Genomic DNA, 22,865 nt, shown 5'->3' with positions numbered 1-22,865 from the left:
AAGCCCAGTTAATGGCATCAGTAATAAAGAGCAAGGCAACAAAGAGATTATAGTGTTTCATTCCGACCCGACACCCTCAGGAGAACAGACAGCACAAAGGCAAACCCATAAGTGTTTATATACTCCCTGAGCTGTACAGAGAAAGTTCACAGGAAGCAGTTAAAGATGCAGCAACTAAACCCAACATTTAACTGGGTTTCTTTGGAATCTTGCTGTTTTATGCAATTAAAAGCCAGGTGGAAGGTATATCGTTACTAGTCAATCTTGATGTTTATAATAGAGTTTGATTTTTAAGGTAGCTCTTCTACTAGGTGTGCCTCAACAAAAATCTTACAAAGAAAACTTTCCTGTAGGAACTGTACACCTCAGCTGGTTAATCCCACAGGTGCTGTCGCTGCTCACTGCCATGTAAGCACTTAGATTCCCAGCTGTACTGAGCCTCCCCAGGGACCTTTAGGGATAGGGAGGAAGCTGAGGAAAGACTCTCCACTACTTTTGAAATGGAGACAAAGAATGCTGAGACATGAATGCAGCAGACCACAGGTTCACACCTAGGACTAACTTGTATATAAGCCAATGCTGCTTCGTGCTCTGAAGAAGATGAGCCAGACAGGCTGCCAGATGCCACATGGAGAAACTTCTGCCCTAAATGCATTTGCCAGCAACCTTCCCAGAGAGTCATTTTAGCCACTCTATCTCTGCTATCCTTTGGCTCAGCTCCTATGCCAACTCATAAGTGAAGCTGACCCCATATCCTGTAGTCAAAGACATTATTTCCTTCTTCTGGTTTCAGCTATACTGCTTACTGTCTACACTGCCCATAACACTTCTGCCTTGTGTCATGTGCAGTTATGTTCATGTCTATCTCTCCCACTAGTTTGTATTTCCCAAAGGGAAAGGTCTAAGACTGTTGTGTTTTTGTATGTCTTATCCTAGGTACTCACTAATAATTAAAACAAAATGACACTTATTGAGCTCTTTTTTTTTTTTTTTTTTTGAGATGGAGTCTCACTCTGTTGCCCAGGCTGGAGTGCAGTGGCACAATCTCGGCTCACTGCAAGCTCCACCTCCCGGGTTCACACCATTCTCCTGCCTCAGTCTCCTGAGTAGCTGAGACTATAGGCACCTGCCACCATACCCGGCTAATTTTTTTGTATTTTTAGTAGAGATGAGGTTTCACTGTGTTAGCCAGGATGGTCTCGATCTCCTGACCTCGTGATCCACCCACCTCAGCCTCCCAAAGTGCTGGGATTTCAGCTGTGAGCCACGGCACCTGGCCAAGCTCTTTTTTTTTTTTTTTTTTAACTTGAGACAGGGTCTTCCTTTGTCATCCAGGATGGAGTGCAGTGGCACAATCATTGTTCAGTTTAGCCTTGAACTCCTGGGCACAAGCAATCCTCCCACCTCAGCTTCCTGAGAAGCTACAGGCACACGCCACCATGCCCAGCCAATTTTTTTAATTTTTTTTTTGTAGAGACAGGATCTTGCTATGTTGTCCAGGCTGGTCTTGAACTCCTAGACTCAAGCAATACTCCTGCCTTGGCTTCCCAAAGTGCTGGGATTACAAGTGTGAGCCACCACACCTGAACCCTTGAGTATTTATATGCTGGGCACATTGCATACGGCGTATCACTTAATTCTTACAGTTCTGTAGCATGATGGGTAAAGAGCATGGGCTTTGGAGCAACTACCTGTGTTTAAAGCCTTCCTCCTTCTGCCGTCTGCCAAATAACCTTGAAACAGGCAGAATCCCAGTGGTTTTCTGACTTACAGCCTCAGCTCTATTCTACCTCCATAGAAGCCCCATAGATTTAATTGAATTAGACCCATTAGCTTAAGGACCAAACTCATTCCTCTTTGTCACTAAGTAATTCTAAGGCAGCCCCCATTAACTTGTGACTTAATGTATTCAGGTTTTTAGACACAGATAGTGATTTTGCTAATCATATGGATAATATTAATTCTTTACATTTCTTTAGTGTTTGGCCATTTTCACAGTTCTTTCACATAAATTACCTCCACTGATCTTCAGACCATTCTTGTAAGGTGGGCAGGATAGCTGTCCTTTTCCCCACTTTACTGAGAAGTACAATGAAGAGAGAGAAGCAAAATGACTTGACGTTTATCTCGTAGCCAGACAGCGGCAGAGCTGCAACTTGAGCCAAGATGTAAATTCATCAACAGGCTTCCTGCCTCTATCTTGCTTTGTCCCTCAGCAAATTCATCAACAGGCTTCCTGCCTCTATCTTGCTTTGTCCCTCAGCAACACACATGTGTGTATGCACAGACTCACTAGCAAGCACCAAGAATCAGGTACTGGGCTACAGCCTCCATGGTTCAAGCTGTCTAGTAACCATAGCAATTGCCACTGTCCTCGTGGCAAATGAGATCACCCAGCACACACTTGCTCCAAGATTTGAGTTACAAGAGATGAGGCATTTTCCACAGAGGGCCATTAAGTTTGGAATTCCCTTTCCCTGGTCTGACATAACCCTAGAGTATTCGTCTTCTGGGTCCTTGCAAACTACATCAAGTTGAGTTAGCCAGTCATGATTGGTAAGAAATCCTAACAGGCAGGAAGAAAGTGCTAAATTAACTTCTACATGTGAGCAATTCGCAATTTTGTGGGTGGATTTTTTTTCCCTAGGCATCCTTTAGGATAGCTACCCAAGCATACGTTATTCTCATTCTTTAAAAATGCACTTATAGTTCACAGTCAGTCTGCATGGTTTTGTTTCTGTGTTCTTACATCATGTCGCAAATGATGCGATGGAGAAACCTATAGGGAAGTTTTTGTTTCTTTTGCATAAACTATTTTGCAGTAATTGATCAGCCATAAAGAAAAGATTATCTCCTATGCACTCACAGCGAGTTATCTGGTCACCAGAGACCAATAAGCTGTGTCCCTAGAACTATTATCACTTTGTTGAAGAAGCTGCTATGTGAACAAAAACCAGTCTTCGTTAATTTCCCTTTTCCTATTGAAAAAACCTTGTCAGCATTTTCCCTTTGGGAATCTATAATGTGTCAATAGTTCATATTATTTTAGTTCTAAGGAGGAGAGATGTAGGGCAGTATGTCATTCTTAAGATCTCTTATTCATCTATTTTCATGCTAAATAAAGTAAAATGCTTCACATTTTTACTGTATTATAGTGTATGTGTTTTTTTATTTCATAGAAATACAAAGTTTTAGAAATGTAAACCACTTTTGAGACTAATTTGAATTCCACATCCTACCCCCCTCACCCTAATCCATTTAACTGATGGAGGAAGCCTGAGAAGTAAGGTGGTCAAACTGAGCTTGCATTCTACTGAGTGATGGAATTGGGATATACATTCTGAGTCCAGTGCTCTTTTCCATTGTACTCTGCAGTGTGTATCTGTTTTCTCTCTGTAACTGCTACGTAAGCTTTGGGAAGCGGGGATGATCCTTATATGTGCCAATTAGAACTGCCTGGTAAATGCTTGTTAACTAATGTCAGCCATTGTGTCATAGTTACAAGAGCTCATATGTTACACCACCTCCCTTTCATTATCTGTTCATTTTTTGTTTGTTTGTTTGTTGGTTTTTTGTTTTTGTTTTTGTTTTTCTTTTTTAAGGCGGAGTTTTGCTCTTGTCACCCAGGCTGGAGTGCAATGGCATGATCTCAGCTCACCACAACCTCTGCCTCCCAGGCAATTCTCCTGCCTCAGCCTCCCGAGTAGCTAAGATTACAGATATGAGCCACCATGCCCTGCTGATTTTGTACTTTTAGTAGAGACGGGGTTTCTCCATGTTGGTCAGGCTGGTCTCGAACTCCTGACCTCAGGCGATCCGCCCACCTTGGCCTCCCAAGGTGCTGGAATTACAGGCATGAGCCACCCTGCCTGGCCCATTATCTGTTCTTTTATATTCAACCTCCTGTGTAGATGTAGAAAAAGTTGAAGGATGGCAAGTAATATAAAATAGAAAGGAATCTGATTAAGCTTGCCTGCCATTGTTTCTTAACGTCCACATTGAAGTTGAAAAATGTTTTAAGGAAAAATCTCATGGACCTAAGATTATTTATGAATGGCTTCAGTGGTCTCATACGTATAGTGACTAGATTCCTATGACACATTATCTTTTATTTTTTAAAAAATTGTGTATTATTGGCCAGACACAGTGGCTCACACCTGTAATCCCAGTACTTTGGGAGGCCAAGGCGGGTGGATCACAAGGTCAGGAGTTTGAGACCAGCCTGGCCAATATGGTAAAACCCCGTCTCTACTAAAAATACAAAAATTAGCCAGGCGTGGTGGCGGACGCCTGTAGTTCCAGCTACTCGGGAGGCTGAGGCAGGAGAATAGGTTGGACTCGGGAGGTGGAGGTTGCAGTGAGCCAAGATCACGCCACTGCACTCCAGCCTGGGTGACAGAGCAAGCCTCCATCTCATTTAAAAAAAAAAGTGTATTATTTCCAGCCATGGGAAAGGAAAGGACGGTAGAGTTCATGTTCAGAATGAAAGAGTAAACATCACAAGTTAGTCTGACCTCAGCTGTCACTTCATTCATTGTGAATTTTTGTGCCATGGAAGAAATTGATTCAGGAATTGTTTGTCCTGCTATTAGTTTGTATGCATAGTAACATTCTAAATACTCACTATAACTGTATTATAGTTTGTTTCAGTGTTGGAAGGCGTGTTGTCTAAGCTGTCAAGGTATGATGAAGGCACTTTCTTTTCATCCATTCTGTCATTCACTGTAAGTATTTGAATGAGTTCTCTTCTGTGGTCTTTTAACTGTTGTCATAGTACTTATATGGCAGTTAAAAAAATAATTCTCATAATTATCTCTTTCTTTCACACTTAAGGTGAAAGCAGCTGCAAAATATGTTGATGTTCCAGTAAGTATTTTTTATCTGCTTTTTAAAACTGTATGGAATTATTTTTTAAAAAATTGCAGTTCATCATGGGTTTATTTCAAATCTTTAAACCAGTGCCATTCCCTTAGGGAGTAGTTTATTTTCCTTAAGCAAGCACTAACCTTCATAACAAGACATAGCAAGATTATTTCGTTGACTTTTTCTGTTGTAGCTCAGAAACTCTTAAGGAGATCAGTTCATCATAAGAACATATCACCTGAGTTGCAGAGGGAAGTTATAGCACTCTAGGATGGGGTAGAAAAATGCCTCACACTATTTATAGAAAAACTGCTCGCTTTTCCTCCCCTTTCTATGAAAGCTGTAATGGGTTTCTTATAGAAGGTAAAATAATGATAAAGATGAACCAGTTAAAGAATTAGTTTTCTAAATACACAAGTGTTATATAAATCAGTAGTTACTTATTTTAACATTTGTTGTTTCATAGAATTCTTGGGAAATAACTCATAAATTTGTTCCAAAATTTAGATTCCATGAACAGAAATCATGAAACTGACTTAGCTACAATGAGAACGTTCACATGGTAAACATAACCAACAAGTTGTGCAGCATTTTTAAGCTAATCATCATACCAAATTAGTTTTTGATTTAAATTCTATTATCACCTATATGATCAAGGCCTAAGGTGTTCTGTTTAATCATTTATTTTGGCATATATGTCAATTTTCAAAGAATTAGAATTATAGCACAATGAAAAATAAATTAAGATTTAAGACTAGATGGAATATAAATTCTCTCTTTGTATTTGAAGAACATTATATCTCTACATTGCCATTAGAAATGGTAGCAGTTTTGAGTGCTGGCAAGCTTTATGTATCAGTTGTAGATAGCTCTTATTTTTAGGATGCACCACCACATTTTGTCTCTGGCTTTATTGCTGCTGTAGTTATAAATGAGTATTTTAAATGAGAAGGCCCTGGACTTTTCTACCTTTGCATGGGGTTTCTTTGGAACTGGACTTTTTATTTTACAAATGTTTCCCAAAGAAGTCTTCATACCCTCCTCGTCCTGTACCTAGAATCAAGGAATCAGTGCTGGACCATAAGTAGAAAAAAATCACATATGTAGAGCCCCACAAAGCAGCAGCATGAAGGGGAGAATTAAGGGGAGATTTTATGTTTGATATCTTAAAAAGGAAGGCACAAATAATCTTGTATATATCACATTGGACTTTGTAACACACATAGTTTTTGTTTGATTTTGAATTACAAATGGACTGTGACACCAAAATTATTCATGTTCTTAGAGATTTTGAGATTTTTAATTGGCCCTATACTAGTTTATTCTCTCCATAGAATTTCAGAGTTGAAGGAGACAGAAAATGGTTCGTTTACTTCCCTTCTCAGTGCAAGTAACCCCTCTCTAACATCCCTTACAAAGATTCACTTGGGCGCTGTTTAATTATTTCAGTGGTTACAGGATGACCATATGGCAGCCTACTCTTAAGTATTATGAGTTGAAATTCTGTATCTTTGTGAATTTTACCCATTAATCCTCGTTCTAATCTCTCTTCTGCATGATAGCTCTTTGCATATTTAATGACAATTTTCATGCCTCCTCTTCCCAGGAGGTGTGGTGGCTATTCACAGGCATATGTTGTCTGAGGAACGCTTATTTTCTAGATTAAACATTCTCAATTTATTCACTAAACCCACTACTTAAATATTTATTTAGCACATACTAAGTGCTAGATCCTGGACATACATGATGAGATGTACATTTCTTGCCCTCAAATGGTTCACAATATTAAAGACAAAAGACATAGGGAAACAGACATATCATTATGCACACTTCTATGGCAATCATATCCAGACTCTTCATCATGCCAGTTACTAACCTAGAGGAATTCTAGCTTATCAGTGTCAGCATTAAATCAAGTTGCCCCCTGGAGCAGAACATACTATACCATAGATGTGGTTTGACCATGGCAGATTACAAAGTGATGAATTCCTTCTTCAGTTATGGACATTACACTTCTATTGTTGATGCCTGTGAATATTAACTTTAAAAGCTGTAAGGTCTTGTTGGCCGTTATTCTTTTTTATACTCAAACTCCAGCAAGTATGCCTCTCTGAAGCTGTCTCTTAAGAGAGTCTCATGAGAAAAAGAGCGCTGGCTCACCTTTCACAAAAATTAACTGAAAACAGACCTAGACCCACATACAATGCAGAACTATACAACTTCAAGAAGAAAATATAAGATAAAATATATATGGCCTTGGATTTGGTGATGAGTTTTTAGATACAACCCCACATAATTCATGAAAGAAAAAAAATTGATAAATTGAACTTAAAAATTGATAAGTATACTCTTATTCACTGTTAAGAGAAAGAAAAGCCACAAATGGGAAGAAATATTTACAAAACACATATCTGATAAAGGACTTGTATCCAAAGTGTTCTAAAACCCTTAATATTCAACAATATGAAAACAACCAAACTTTTTAAATGGGCAAAAGATCCAAACAGGCACTGCAACAAGAAAGATATGCAGATACCAAGTAAGCTTATGAAAAAATGCTCAATATCATTTGTCATTAGGAAAATGCAAATTAAAAGAAGATACCACTATGTACTTGTTAGAATGGCCAAAATCCAAAAACAAACTGACAACAGCAAAATGTTGACGAGGATAAGAGAGCAACAGGAACTCTCATTCATTGCTGGTAGGAATGCTACAGCTACTTTGGAAAACTGTTTGCCAGTTTCTTTTAAAGCTAAATATAGCCTTACTAGGTAACCCACCAATCACAGTTCTCTGCACTTGTCCAACTGATTTGAAACATATGTCCACCCCAAAATCTATGCACAAATGTTCATAACAACTTTGTTTATAATCACCCAAACTGGAATCAACCAAAATTGTCCTGTAGTACGTCAATGTATAAATAACCATTGGTACGTCCATACAATGTAATTCTATTCAGCAAAAAGAAAAGAGCTCCCATCTCACATGAAGACATGGATGAATCTTAAATGGATATTGCCAAAAGTAGCCAATTGGAAAAGGCTGCATACTGTATGATTCCATTTATATCACATTCTACAAAAGGCAAAACTGTAAAGACTATAAACAGATTAGTGGTTGCCATGAGTTCAAGGTCAGGGAGGGCTGAATTGTTCAAATACAGGGGATTTTTTGGAACACAGCAACTATTCTGTATGATATTGTAACGGTAGATACATGACACTGTGCGTTTGTCAAAACCAAACTTCATAGCAAAAAGAGTGAACTTGAGTATATTCAATTATTTAAAAATCAATTAAGTGATCATAGAATCCCAGGATGGAAAGGAAACTATAATAAAATAATTCTATTGTGAATGTATGAGATAAACTCACTGAAAGAGGAGCGAGGAAAGTGCTGATCTGAGTAACTTTGGAAATTAGTGGAGTCTGTAAGAATAAGGGGAAATGGAACTTACAAATAAGCATTGTACTCTGGTTGATAAAGTTTTTCTCCACAGTTTAACAATTTTGAAGCCACTATACGTGTGTATTGGAATTGAACAATTAAGTAAATGGATGGTGGTTGGTAGGAGCCAGGTTTCTCACCGTTAGAGTCAGGTTAGAGGCAAGCAAAGGAAGGGGACTAGAATGATCCTGTAATGGATTAGAGTTGGAAATATCAGTGTGAATTTGTCTTTAGCTTAGTACAGATAGAGCTGGTTACATTTAACAGTATTTTTAGATATATGTATATGCATGCGTTAATGTGCTCACATACATTTTCTTGCCCTGTTAGCTCAGAGAGCCTAGAAACAGTGATGCCCCAGTAGCAACAAGCCCACATAGCACTCAAATTTGTTCTCTAATCTTTAATGAAATGAACCAGGGCTCATTGGAGAAATGGCTGGTGCTGAAAAATATACAAGATGAACATGGAGCATCTTGTAGCAACAGAAAGGAGATGTTCACAAAAAACACAAAACTGGAAACTCTGTGTTTCAAAGAGACACAGCAGATGATGGAAAGAGCTCCCAGTGGCCTAAGCTAGAATAATTTGAGCGAGCAAATATGTAAAGTAATATTGGATTATAATCCAAAGCATAAAATAAATATCCATTGGTCCATACTGATACAAGTAAATATTGAAGTACATAATGGGGAGAAAAGACAGCTCTCCCATGCAGAAGAACTCCAAATAATTAATATAGATACTTCCCTCTCAGGGAGGTGGAGCATATATCCCTACTCCTTAAGTGTGGGATGTACATAGTAACTTCCTTCCGAAGAGTACAATATGCAAAGGAAGATGGGGAGAATAAACTTCCAATGGAGAAATTTGAGAAATATTACCCCAGCCAGTTGATCAAAGGTCAACATCTGCAGTGATAAATCATACTATCAGCCTTTGACAGGATGTGATGAAAATGGCACTTTACCTCTATGGTCTTCCTCTAAAAATCTTGTAACTGCAGTCTAATCATCAAAAAAAATCAGACATATCTCAATAGGTGATACACTACAAAATATCTGAGAATACTCCTCAGAATTTTCAAGATCATCAAAAAGAAGGAAAGTAGGAGAAAGTGAGACAACCAAGAGGAGTCCAAGGAGACCTAATTACTAAATGTAACGTGGTATCCTGAATGATATCATGGAAGAGAAAAAGGATATTGGGTAAAAACAAAGGGAAACTGAATAAAGCTCACACTTCAGTTAATAATATTGTGTCAATATATGTTCATTAATTGTAGAAAATGTACCATACTAATGTAAGATGATAATAATAGGGGAAATTGGGTGTGGGTTATATGAAACTAATATTTCCACAGTGTTTCTGTAAATCTAAAATTTTTCTAAAATAAAATGTTTATTAAAAGAAAAAAGCACTGGCCAAGGACTTAATAATACCTTACTGTTAATTCATTTTATCTGGCTATGTGCCCTTGAAACTGTATGACCTTGGGCATTACTTAAGTGGCCCCAGTCTAGTCATCTATAAAATGAGTGAATAAGCTACATAACTGCATTAGTTCTTTTAACTGTAATGTTCTGTCACCATGTGAGTTCTTGTCCAGTTCTCTCTATGAGACAACAGAGCCCAAAAATTCCACCTGGAAGATGATGAGAAGATAAAGAGCTAGAAAAAATTTTCTGGATAAGAAGGCAATACCTTCTTATAATACCGTCACTTGTCAGAATTTTTTTTTTTTTTTTAATAAGACAGCCTCACTCTGTGCCCCAGGCTGGAGTGCAGTGGCCTGATCTTGGCTCACTGCAACCTCCAACCTCCCGGGTTCAAGTGATTCTCGTGCCTCAGCCTCCAAAGTAGCTGGGAAAACAGGCATGTGCAACCACACCTGGCTAATTTTTTGTATTTTTAATAGAGATGGGGTTTTACCATGTTGGCCAGGCTGTCTGAAACTCCTGACTTCAGGTGATCCGCCTGCCTCGGCATCCCAAAGTCCTGGGATTACAGGCATATGCCACCATGCCTGGCTGGAATGTTTTTAAAGCAATAAATAAATTGATTCTATAACGTGAAAATTACAACTGAAGTTAAGTGGCATTCCTATGCATAAAAGGAGGAATTCATGTTCCTAGAACATACTTGTCAGATATTCCTTATAATTATAGCACAGTTGAAGATGTATGAGTTAACAGAAAATGACCCAAATGAAACCATTTAAATATAATAAACATAGTCTTTTGTATCTTTGTAACGTATACTTCTCATGACACTTTATGAATGAAAAAAAAATCATACTTAGGAGAAAAATGCTTCAGTGTAGTCCTGAACAGAAATAAATTCCAGGCACGTGCCTCTTCACAAAGAAGTTGGTAGGATTCTCCTTGATATCTTTCTGATCTAGATGACGAACTGTGTCCTTCAGTATAGTTTGATAGATTGCTCTTGGCTAGACAACCCTATCTTGGGGAGGAGTTCTGTGGCAGTTATACAATTTATGGCCCCATCATAGAACCTTGGAATGCTCATGGTGGCAAAGACAACAGACATTTGAAAAAAGAGTAAGAAAGAAAAAGCAAGACCTGGACTAGGTGAGTCTGTCCTGTTCAACAGTAACTTAGAAGGGAACTCAGATCTGACAGAAATTAGATGCAGGACAAGGATGAAAATGTTCATATTAGCTTTGCAGATAGGAATACTAAGAACCACAAATTCTGCAGGTTTAAATTATTATACTAACCCCTCCCCCCCAAAAAAAAAGTTTTGCTCACCTGTAAGGTGGGTAAGATGTAGCTGATAGCAAATGTATGTAAAAAGTTGTATAAAAGATCATGTTTGACAATAATATGGAGTACTTTTTGAAAAAATCAGGTATATAGATCTATGGAGGCTGCATAACAGGGGGGTTACGTACAGGCTGAGGAACCGAACTGCTGGCGGTTGAATCCTTGCTCCATCACTTCATCTATTATCAGTGTGACCTTAGGCACCAGTTTCTTCTTCTGTAAAATGGAGATATAATTACACCTCTTATAGGCTTATTGTGAATATGTTAAGCTGTTTTCACAGTTCCTAGAATGGAATTAGTGCACAATAAATGCTAGCTATTATCATACATTATTATTATTATTGATTACAATAAAATCTAGTATCTACATTGTAGGAAATAATCATTTCACTTATACCATATTGATCGCATCTGTATGATTGTGAACAAGTCACATCTGAATTCTTTCAAGGCAACATTTTCTTTTTACTTTACTTCCTCCTATAGAAAGCAGCCAGGCTAGTTAACGGGATCTGGAAATAGTGGCTTATGAAGGAAAAAAAAAAAAAAGAAATCTGACTGTTCCTAGAAAGAGGGAAAAAAAAATCTAAGAGATAAGGTAGCCCTGATCAATATGTAAAGGGCTCCTGTTTGGAAAAAGGAACAGCCTGAGCCTGTATCAGTCAAGAAGATAGGACTAGGAACAATGACTAAAAACAAGTTGGAGCAGAACTGAAATCAGTGTAAGACAAAACTTTTTTAAAAAGTTATTTACAAAGGTGACATAGTAAAAGCTGCACCACTGTTTGCCAGGTGTGGTACTGAAGATTTCTGCATTATGTGGGAAATAGGACAAGATGACATTAAAGGTTCTTTCCAACTCTGATTCTGGAATTTTATTCTATTGTCATTCTAGTTAAACAGGACATTTTGGGGTTTAGGGATGTATGTTGATTTTTAAAATCCCTATTTAAAATGGTCTTATTAACATTATCGCACACGCTGCATACCAACTCTATGCTAGACGCTAAGGTGAAACAGCTGAAGAGACTTGGAGGATACGATAAAGATTACTGTGGCCAAGAAAAGACCAAAACAATGAGGAAGGAAGAAGAAACTGTCTCTCTTCATTGGCTTAATCGTACTGATGCCTGATCTTGGTGGTCTGTCCTAAGATAAAGGAGATGGCCAATCTTTCTCTTATCTTCATTAGGAATTCTCTCAAATATTCTCTCATCTTTATGATACTTGCCAAAGATTTCTCATTTCAAAATCCCCAAAAGGTGGTTCTTACCCACCTCTGTACTGCACAGACTTGATATGGGGTCGAGGATCTCAGTTCATTTTCCACCTTGCTCCTATCTAGCTGTTTGATCTGTGGGCTTCCATTTTCCCACCCATGCAGTGAGGATACTAGTATTTAAAAGTATTGCCATTACTTTTAATGGCAAAAAACACAATCACTTCTGCACCAACCTATAATCCCTGTGCTGCCTCCCTCATTATGAGAATTCAGAATTCGATGAGCACATTAACGTGAATGTGCTTTGAAATGTAAAGCACTGTTGCAATAAATTGTTATTGTTTCTACCTGGAATGATGCTTCCGGCTCCCATGCATTACTCCCTAGTTCCCGCTCGCTACTTAAGAACGTGACCAGTTACCGAAAGAAAAACCAGTTCCCTTCCACAGAGTGAACAATATTAGCTTTTTATTTTTTCATTTATGTTCCCTTTTAGAATAGTACACACTGGTGGCTTTTAGGGTATAATCAGTCAGTTCAGTGACATTAGTGTTTTCTCTCTTCCTTCTTTTGCTTCCTTGCTTCTCATGTTGTTTACTACTTAGATAACCACACCTGAAAACTCGGAGCTTTACATCAGCATGAGAGCCAGACAACTCGGGGAATGGAGCTCTTGCCCACTGGGACATATTCACCTAGAGAGAGGGATGCACACCAGGACCAGATTAAGAGCCTCACTCGTCTAGGAGTGGAGGAGGTTGTGTGTTGTGCTTTCCAGATGAATGTTTTGCTTCTTTATTCCTTTGTGTTTTGTCTGTCTGGCTTTTCTCTCTTACGTAAGACAAATCCGTGAGCTGCCTCCAGACACTGGCATTCTAGCACCCTGAGTCGTCACTTAAGCCAAAATCTGAATCGTTCCAAATTGAGCTGAGTAAACCCATCCCAGTCCCTCTAAACTTTAAAAGCTAAAAATGAAATAATGCAGCATTTTAATTTTACTTCTTCAAGTCCTCATGTAGTATTTTCTAATTGACACAACTGTGGATGAGGGAAAGGCTAGTGAACTGAGAGATTTAAAACCATCATCATTATGATTGCTACTTATGAATATAATAGTATAAAGCTCATAGGTAGTGTACACATTAGCACATTTTGTGTTTGGTGCTACTGTATGAGCAGCTATTCCTCTAAACTCTGGGATGTTAGTGATCTAACCGTAGATCAGAAATAGCAAGATACTTGATCCTCATAGTCCCAAATGGGGAAGGCATTGTAAACCCATAGATCTCAATTGAAAATTAACTTGCCCCCTTGAGTAGTTCAGGCTAATATCTTAAACTATCATTCAGTATTTATTTTAATATTTAAAAGAAACTTCTCTTTGAAAGGATTTTCCCCATTGATACAATAAAATGTAACATACTAATGCTACATAACTGTTTCTAGACCTATAAATGTATAAATTATGTAACTACTTAGAAGAAATAGTGTGAAAAATTCATGTGACTGTTAAGAATAAAAGTAATATGACTACCTAAGTTTTAGTAGCATTAATTATAATAGATTCTGATATCAGATACCTTCATAGCATTAAGGTAGGATTCTGCCTTTTACCAACTATACTCAAGTAACAGACAGAGGACCCTGATCCAGGACAAGAACTCTGCAATAATGGAACAGCCCCTTAGAAATGTGGGATTGAATCAAATGTACGTACTTAAAACACACGTTACATGCTCTAAATCTAAAAGCTGTTTTCAAAAGGATGTGGGTGTCATTATTTTTAATTCAGAATTGTCTACTCCCAGTTTGGAGTCAAAACTACCTAAACATATAATAATTAATAGAATTTTGAATACTGCTAAATTTAACAAAAAAAAAAGTTAACTGGCTGCTTCATTCTTGAAATAATAGTTTGGAATTTTTCTTTTTTTTTTGAGACGGAGTCTCGTTCTGTCACCCAGGCTGGAGTGCAGTGGCACAATCTTGGCTCACTGCAAGCTCTGCCTCCTGGGTTCATGCTGTTCTCCTGCCTCAGCCTCCCGAGTAGCTGGGACTACAGGCACCCGCCACCATGCCCAGCTAATTTTTTGTATTTTTAGTAGAGACAATGTTTAGTAACACACCGTGTTAGCCAGGATGGTCTCTATCTCCTGACTTCGTGATCTGCCCACCTCAGCCTCCCAAAGTGCTGGGATTACAGGCATGAATCACCACGCCCGGTCTGGAATAACAATGAGATTTTTTTTCATTCATGGTTTTTAAAAATCTATTTTTAAAATGCATATATTTGTGACTTGTTCGTTGTTTAAATTTCTTCCTCTCTGCCCCTTTTTAAATTATTTTTAGAGACAGAGTTTCACTTTGTCACCCAGGCTAGAGGGCAGTAGTGTGATCATAGTTCACCGCAGCCTCCCACCTCAGACTCCCAAGCAGCTGGGACTACAGGGATGCACCACCATGCCTGGCTAATTTTTTACTTTTTTATACAGGCAGGGTCTTGCCATGTTGCCCAGGATGGTCTCAAACCCCTGGCCTCAAGCAATCCTCCCACCTCAGCCTCCCAAAGCCCTGGGAATATAGACATAAGTCACTGCATCCAGCCCCCTCTTTATCAACTGTTTCTCTTCCCATCATATTTATTAAATATTTAAGTTGGCATAAATGTAATTAGAAGGCTCTGTAATCTCTGTGTATTTCCATCTGGTTTTCTGTGGGAATACAATATAATCTACTTTGTAAAAACTTGGCAAACTGTATTTAGTTTTTTACAACATAATGATCATGAATATATGAAAAAACCTTTTTTATGTGAGAACATATAACTTATTTAAACTACTTCAAATGCTTTTGAAAAATTTCAGGAGATTTTTATTCAAATATAAAAATACAGAAATTGATAAATGCCAGAGCATTAAAGATATATTAAATAGTGAAAGAAAAATATTGTTTTTAACAATACCTGAGATAAATTGCATGTTTGTAGAACTATGTTCTATGATCAATTATAAATTTTTACTGAATCTTAAATGCCAGAATTGAGATATAAATTGCTCCTACTACAATTTCAGATTTCGAAGACATGTTATTTATTGTCTTATATCTTACATGATCCTTTTTTCTCAAATGGTAATGAATGGCCAGACACAGGTATTTCATTTACAAAGCAAGCAGATAATCATAACGCAGGATATTACACTTCCACTCTTGATTGTTTCTTCAAGGCAAGCTTTTCTAGGTTATGAGAAGTGCACTTTTAAATTAAGTCAATTACACTGTAGCTTCTAGTTAAGCTTTGAGGCTGGAATAGTATATTTAAAAATTTGTCTCCTTGTTAAATAGGCACCATGACAGTGTTTGTGTAGTGTATTGTTAACCTTCAGTGGAAGGTTAAGCAGCTTCTTCTGTGTCTAAATCTGTTGCCGTGAAAAATGACTGCAGTGTTGCACCCATCTACCCATGAATAGGGAAAGCGAAGACTTGCACCTGTGGGATTAGATGTAGCAGCAGGAAGCAAGAGCGTTTGCAGCATATAATTAACAAGGAATTTTTTTCTCTTCTTTTTAAACAGCGTGTTCATCTTGCTAGGTTAACTAGTGATTAACGCTTGGGAAAAAAGTGCTGGAGTCTGCACCCTTTCTTAAACTCATTCACTCACTGATGTATTTGGTTACTTATACAGTGTCAGAGGAACTCACCTTAAAATACTTCATTTCCTCCCATAGTTCTTGATCCCTTTGTGCTCATGGGGGAATTTTTTAGATTTTTGTGTTGTTTCACTATAACTTTGCTAGACAAATTCTATTATTTTCTGAATGAGATTAAAAGTAATTTAGGAACTACTATTTTCATTTAGAGATTACCATCTTAATAAACAAGATGGAAGAGTTAGTGTGTAGTGAACTAAGGATCCTGGAGGTTTAAATGGGAGTATGAAAAAAATAATTTACTCCGAAATGGCATTTAATACATAGAGTACTTACTATATGGTTTTTGTTATTTTTCTCATATTAAGAAAACTATGATTACCAATTTAGAAGAGATTTCTAAATATAGCTCTCTAGAATACAATATTCTTAATAAAAACTTATCTGAATCCACAGCTGTTGAAGTTTAACCGGCCACTTTTTTGATATAATTGGTAGTCATGCATTTGTATCAGAATGTGTAGTTATAGTTTGTCTTTACAATGCAATCATATGCATTGTTTTCATGTACACACCAAAAAATCCCCACAAAAATGTACTAGCATACTTAGTTATTATTTTCACTAAACTTCATATTCTTATAACACTTAATAATGATTCAAATTAGATGCAGTGACTTTCAGTGTGTAAATTTTACCACCATAATAAAACAGAGTCTTAGCACATGGGAGCATTGAACCAGCGATAATGTCTTCTATCCAAACACATTTGTACTGTATGTAGAAACTGTTTAAAAGGAAAATTACATCTTTTTCAGCAATTTATCAGAGATAATTACCCTTCATACACCAAATGAAAAAGTGTTTTAAAGAACTACAATTCTAATTGGTAAATGTCACCAGCTGTTGCAGTTACTCTTACTTGTGTATATTCTTTTAATGATTATACACTCATGCCACAAGCTACATGAAAATGTATTCACTAGGTGTGAAATTCCCATATGTCACAATTTCAAGAATAGGTAAACAGCTCAATGATAAAGGAAGAAATAATTCCAGTGAAGAATGTAAGAATTCTGGGTTTGTTTTTTAGGCAAGTGGATCTTAATTTGCCAAAAGGGAAGAAAATGCAATTTTTTTAAAAAAAGGAAACACTTGATTTTTTACAACAATCAAGTGTATCCTCAGCCAGAGATTTTTATTTCCTTAGAAAGTTGTGGAACTGTCTCAACTTAGACATTTCAGTATTATATCCCTTGGATCTGCCAATAGGAAAAGCATTTCGTTTTCTTTCAGGCTTAAACTGTAAAGTGTTAGTTTCAGGTGGTGGAAAATAAACTCTTCCTGGACAGTGTTTCATGATAGTCTAATCTTATAAGTGATCAAGGAAACAGAAAAGAAATTACCGTAGTGTCTATGGTAAATGTTTAAAGTCATTATTCAGTCTTCCTGGCCATAACTTAGTTTCCACTGAGACTGATAGGTCTAGTGACTGACTGAACTGAATGTCTAAGCAGTGGCCTTTAAAAGATGGAAACAAAAATGGGGTTGGGAGAAATAGTAGTAAAGACAAGCGTCCCATTTGTCTGTTCTTCAACTCCCAGTTCAACTGGGCTGTACCCAACTACCTTGGTATTTTGTACATTACAGCATCCTGTTTCTGGATACTTGCCTGAAACTCAGATACTGAGTTAACTTGCTATTGTGTATTGAAAATTGTTCTCATGTCACTTTCGTTCTGCAGCAGCAGGTTTTTTGAATGTTCTCATTGTCAGTGTTTTGACAAAGTTTGAGAGGCACAGAGAGAAATATGTATCTTAGGAGTTAGTTTCCTTCAAGTATTAATAGTAGTAATCTTTGTACAAATTACCCTGCCTCTTCACTGGAAGAGCCAATGTATAATCTTGCTAGACCCAAAGAAGAAAACAGTCTAGCTTTTTTATTGTTTATCGTTGTAATTGTTTAAACTTTCAAACATTGCTCATGAGAATTATTGAAATAGTGAAGGAACGAATTTGATAAATTGCCTCCATTAGGTTGAAAATAGATAGCCAACATTGTGTATGAATGCTACTGAAGGAGAGACCAGTAAAGACATTTATATAGTTATTTCAAGTTACAGCTAATGTTGTTGTATCAGGGTCATGTTGAAAGGATCCTTGAATTTATGTGGTATATATTTACCTTTAGGCTAAATATAAGAACAGTAAGAGATTGCAGTAATTCTTACTGCACAGAAATAACTTTGTAACAAAAAATCATTAATTTTTATAAATGGAATAAGTAAGACATGCTCATTGCCTATACTATATATTGGTTAAGAGATGGTCAATTTTATTATGTTATATAAAATATGCCCCCTCCAAAAAAAAATGGCAAGAACTCTCTTTCATTTAGGGAGAAGATGTGACTACTGTCCTAGCATCACTCACATGTTTACCTTGAGTTGTTTTTTCCAGCAATGGTAATAGTTAAATGACCCATATCCTCTTTAACCTAATTTTCTTATAGTATTTACTTTTGCAAATGAGTCTGCTGACAAAGGTTATAAATGCGTTCTGTGAATACGAAATGATGCAAGGCTAACTGGCTTATTTGGGCATCAGTTCTACCTATCTATCATTAGGTCGATGGATCTATCTAATTTAATAGATCTACCTATCTAATTGGTAGCAGATCTACCTAATGATAGATAGTTATCATTTTGTTCTTATTAATGTCATACTCTAATCAACAACTCAATACAGATTAGGAACCAACCCCAGGTGTAGATGACACAAGCAAGTGCTTTCATTATCTAGTCCAGCTATATGAAGTTCAAGAAAGAGCTAAACATAAATCAAGAAGAAAAAAGTCTTTAACAGCCATGCAGGCGTCTATCCCTTACTAGTACTGACTTTGCAGCATCTATAGCAAGGAGAAATTGTATTACCTCCTCTACTATTAGAAGACACCAAATGTTAAATAACTTTGGAAAGGTATTTAATCCACATCTTCGGCTGTACATAGGAAACTAGTTCATTGATACTCTTGCCACATTTCTAAAAGAAAATAAATTATTCAGATAATGTTGTTAAATATTGAGTAGAAGCAATGGATAATCCACAAGATATTTTACATTTCATTTTGTAATATAGTAAATATTTTCCCCAATATCTTCTTCAAAATATTTTACTCAGCTTAATAAAAAATTTAGTTTGTATTCCTTGAACGCCCATAGCAGTTGAGGGAGGCACCCTAAGGAAAGCTAACATTTTTTGGTTTGGTTTTATTTTGTTTCATTTGTTTGTTTGAGACAGGGTCTGGCTCTGTTGCCCAGGCTGGAGTACAGTGGCATGATGACAGCTCACTGCAACCTCAACCACGCATGCTCAAGCAATTCTCCTGCCTCACCCTCCTGGCTAGCTGGGGCTACAGGCTCACAACACCACTCCCAGCTATTTTTTTTTATTTTTTGTAGAGATGAGGTTTCATCATGTTGACCAGGCTGGTCTTGAACTCCTGGGCCCAAGCGATCCACCTGCCTCAGCCTTTCAAAGTGCTGGGATTGCAGGCATGAGCCATGGCACTCAGCGCATTTTTAAATATTATTGATAAGCCAGCCAGAGATGATACAAAGTAAATTGTATTTGCAACTGAGAAATTATAATTACACATGGAAAATTTTTGGAAAAATTTATTCATTTATACTGCTTGACATACTGGCCTTTCAAGATAGCCATTTAACAACAACAACAAAAAGATATCTACGGATCTACAACTCTGTATTTTCAATTTGATCTCAAGTTGTGAACATCAGTAATAAACTTTTATTTGCTTTAATTATGGAATGTATTGAAGATGCTCACTTTTGGTTTAGTTTTAAGCTCATTTTTATGACTGTAATTTTCAAAATTATTTTTCAGGGTATGATTAAATAATAATTTCACAATTGAGACCTGATGTTATTTTGTTCCCCCTGCTTTTCCTTCACAACAGAAACCAGGAATGGATCTGGCAGACACCTATATTATGTTTGTTCGGCAAAACCAAGATATTCTTCGAGAAAAGGTCAATGAGGAAATGTATATAGAAAAGTTATTTGATGTAAGTAGCTTCCCTTGCAAGGTATGCTGACACCATAGATAAACTGCAAAGAGAAAAGTTGAATTTTGATGCTATGTTTGCAAAGCATAGTCTCCTTTTTGTGATCCTGTATCTTCTATACTAAAAAGTTGAAGCTGGCCAGGCATAGTGGCTCATGCCTGTAATCCCAGAACTTTGGGAGGCTGAGACCGGTGGATCAGTTGAGGTCAGGAGTTCGAGACTAGCCTGGCCAACATGGCGAAACCCCGTCTCTACTAAAAATACAAGAAAAAATAAAAGACATAGCTGGGTGTAGTGGTAGATGCCTGTAATCCCAGCTACTCGAGAGGCTGCAGCACAAGAATCGCTTGAGCCGGGAAGGCAGAGGTTGCAGTGAGCAAAGATTGCTCCACTGCACTCCAGCCTGGGTGAAAGAGTGAGACTTTCTCTCAAAAAAATGACTAAATAAAAAAATAAAAAGTTGAAGCCATTCTAGATATAGACCATCAAAGGTATATTTGTTGGTGTGTGGGCCGGGGGGATGGCGGGGTGCCTTCTGAATATCTTCAGTTTTTTGTCTTGGTGACCTATTTACTGAAATCCATTCTTGCCATCAGTTCATTATAAAGGTAGAAGTTTTTTCTCCTTGAAGTTATTCCCCATTTCCAATTCCTGTTCATTTGCAGCTAATATAGTTGATAATTTTTATACTTCTTTTGACTGCTGATGGAGGCCTTAATTAGCTTCCTTTTCTATATAAAAATTGTCACCATTAGAATGAGTCTCAAAAACCTGAGGTTAGTTATAAAAAGCCAGATAATAATAATTTTACCACGGTGTTCAGCATCTTTTCACTTGCCTTTTGCAGCATTCCATAAACAGAATCATGTTCTAATGGATGTGGTCCCTACTATAAGACGTTTTAAGTCAATATGATATTCTACTGTTAAACAAACAAATAAGCTGCAGTAAAGCCAAATATCTGCCACTCTACTGTTGAACATTTTTATCTTGATTTAAAGTACTGATATGTGCTAAAATATGCAATATTACAGTTTTATCAGCACTAAGGTCTTCATTTAGGCATGACAATGCCTAAAAATGAGGACTGTGGTTTTGTATACTGTGATCGTCATGTTTCATTTATTCAGTATCTGTAAAGGAGACTAACAGAGCAGTCAATTTAAATAACAATATTGTCATTCATTTGTAATTATTTTACAGTCAGTTCAAAGGAAATGATACTTTGCTTGTGACATAACTTTGCATAATTCACCACAATACAGATTCCTAAATGTAATATTTGCTTTGAAGCTTATTTATTTATGTACATCTTCTCTGCGTTTTAGAAATGCTTTTCTGGCAGTTTCACTTAATTATGCAAGTTACTGCAAATGTTTTCGTAACAGCAATTCACGGGCTTCATGGTGACACTTCAGCTGTGGCAGTTGCAGAAGGTCCTGCTACGTCATCCTCTCTGCCGTGGTCTCTCGTGTCAGTGTTCACTGTCAGTTTGGGTGGTCAAAATGAATCTTATCTTTCATGCTTTATGTTTCTACCCTTTACTCAGGCTATCTTACAATAAAAAGTATTGCCTGTTTTAATAAGCTAAGTGTTAATATGTGTGAAAAAAATGATTTTCTAAAAGCTTTGATGCCCTGCAGGGGTAGAAAAATTATCATCCATCCAGCTGGCTCTTTTACAAAATACTGAAACCATATTAGCAACTTCTGCTTCCATTTGGTATTGCTCTGAATTTACAAGCATATGTTTCATTTCCAAGTTCTCTTTTACTTTTTCTGCTAATGTGGTGATTTTCAAAACTGTTGAACAGAAGAGGGAAATTGAGTTGATGTTATTCCCATTATGTTTCTTCTTAGAATAGCTAAAGCACGTCTTCTATGTTGAAAAGTTAAAGCCATTCTATAAGTAGACCATCATAGATAGATTTGTCAAGGGGAATGGGTGAACTTTCTGAACATCTTCAGTTTTTTGACTTGGTGACCTATTTACTGCAATCCATTCTTGCCATCAGTTCATTATAAAGGTAGAAGTTTTTTCTCCTTGAAGTTATTCTCTACTTCCAACTCCTCTTCATTCACTGAAGTTCTTTGGAAGACTTTCTATGTGGCAACGATAACAGACAGAGGAAACTAAAGTGGCTCTAAGGAGGCCAACATTAAAATATAACACTAGTTTAATTGCCTTGGTTATATATACTTTCATTCAATGCCTAAGCATCTGACATGGCTATGGGTCTAAAAGTAACCCTTAATAAGCAACCATTCTGTTTTGGTTGTGAAGGTTTTGTATTTTGAATATCCCCGGTAGAACACTGGACTTGTTATTTGTAAAATAATTGTAGTGTCCTTAAACATTCTAATATTTTTAAATTGCACATTTTTATTACTTTATTTAAAAATAAAAATAGACCCTAATTCTATTGATTTGTCATCAGGAATAACATGTATGAGGGGATACTAAAAGCCCCTAATTAGCCAAGACTGAATTTGCCTCAATTACAGTTAGAAAATGAGAGGTTATCAAGTACGTGTTGAAAGGTAAAGTAGAATGTGTATCTTAAGCAACAGATCATTACTGAGAGACATTATGTAATTATTGGAAATCCACTTGGCTGGAGCCTAAAATAATATTGTTAGGTGTCAAAAAACAGTTGAAAATAATGACCCTATAAATACTGTTAGCAACCTTAGCCTATTACAGATAAAAGATTGAAGAGAACAATTTCATTCAGGCATCATGACGAACTTTTGCTATTCCAATTAGAGTATTTCCTATATAAGTAAGTAAATGGATCTTGTTAACTT

General features: G+C 36.9%; 1 protein-coding gene across 11 annotated transcripts in view; it reads left to right on the top strand.

Moving 5' to 3' along the window:
• CADPS2 (calcium dependent secretion activator 2) overlaps positions 1-22,865 on the top strand; it is a 566,720-nt gene that overhangs the window by 520,327 nt on the left and 23,528 nt on the right. For 9 of the 11 annotated variants that reach the window (XM_003808627.4, XM_055115340.2, XM_008960697.5 and 6 more), the window contains 3 exons: positions 4,641-4,724; positions 4,834-4,866; positions 19,951-20,058. In XM_003808627.4, the coding sequence (XP_003808675.1) occupies positions 4,641-4,724; positions 4,834-4,866; positions 19,951-20,058 (225 nt within the window). The remainder of the gene's footprint in view (positions 1-4,640; positions 4,725-4,833; positions 4,867-19,950; positions 20,059-22,865) is intronic. The other 2 variants (XM_055115339.2, XM_055115341.2) reach the window with 1 other exon arrangement.

The sequence above is a fragment of the Pan paniscus genome, chromosome 6 (assembly GCF_029289425.2).
Source record: "Pan paniscus chromosome 6, NHGRI_mPanPan1-v2.0_pri, whole genome shotgun sequence".
Classification (NCBI taxonomy): Eukaryota; Metazoa; Chordata; class Mammalia; order Primates; family Hominidae; genus Pan; species Pan paniscus.
This window is presented reverse-complemented; position numbering and strand designations above follow the sequence as displayed.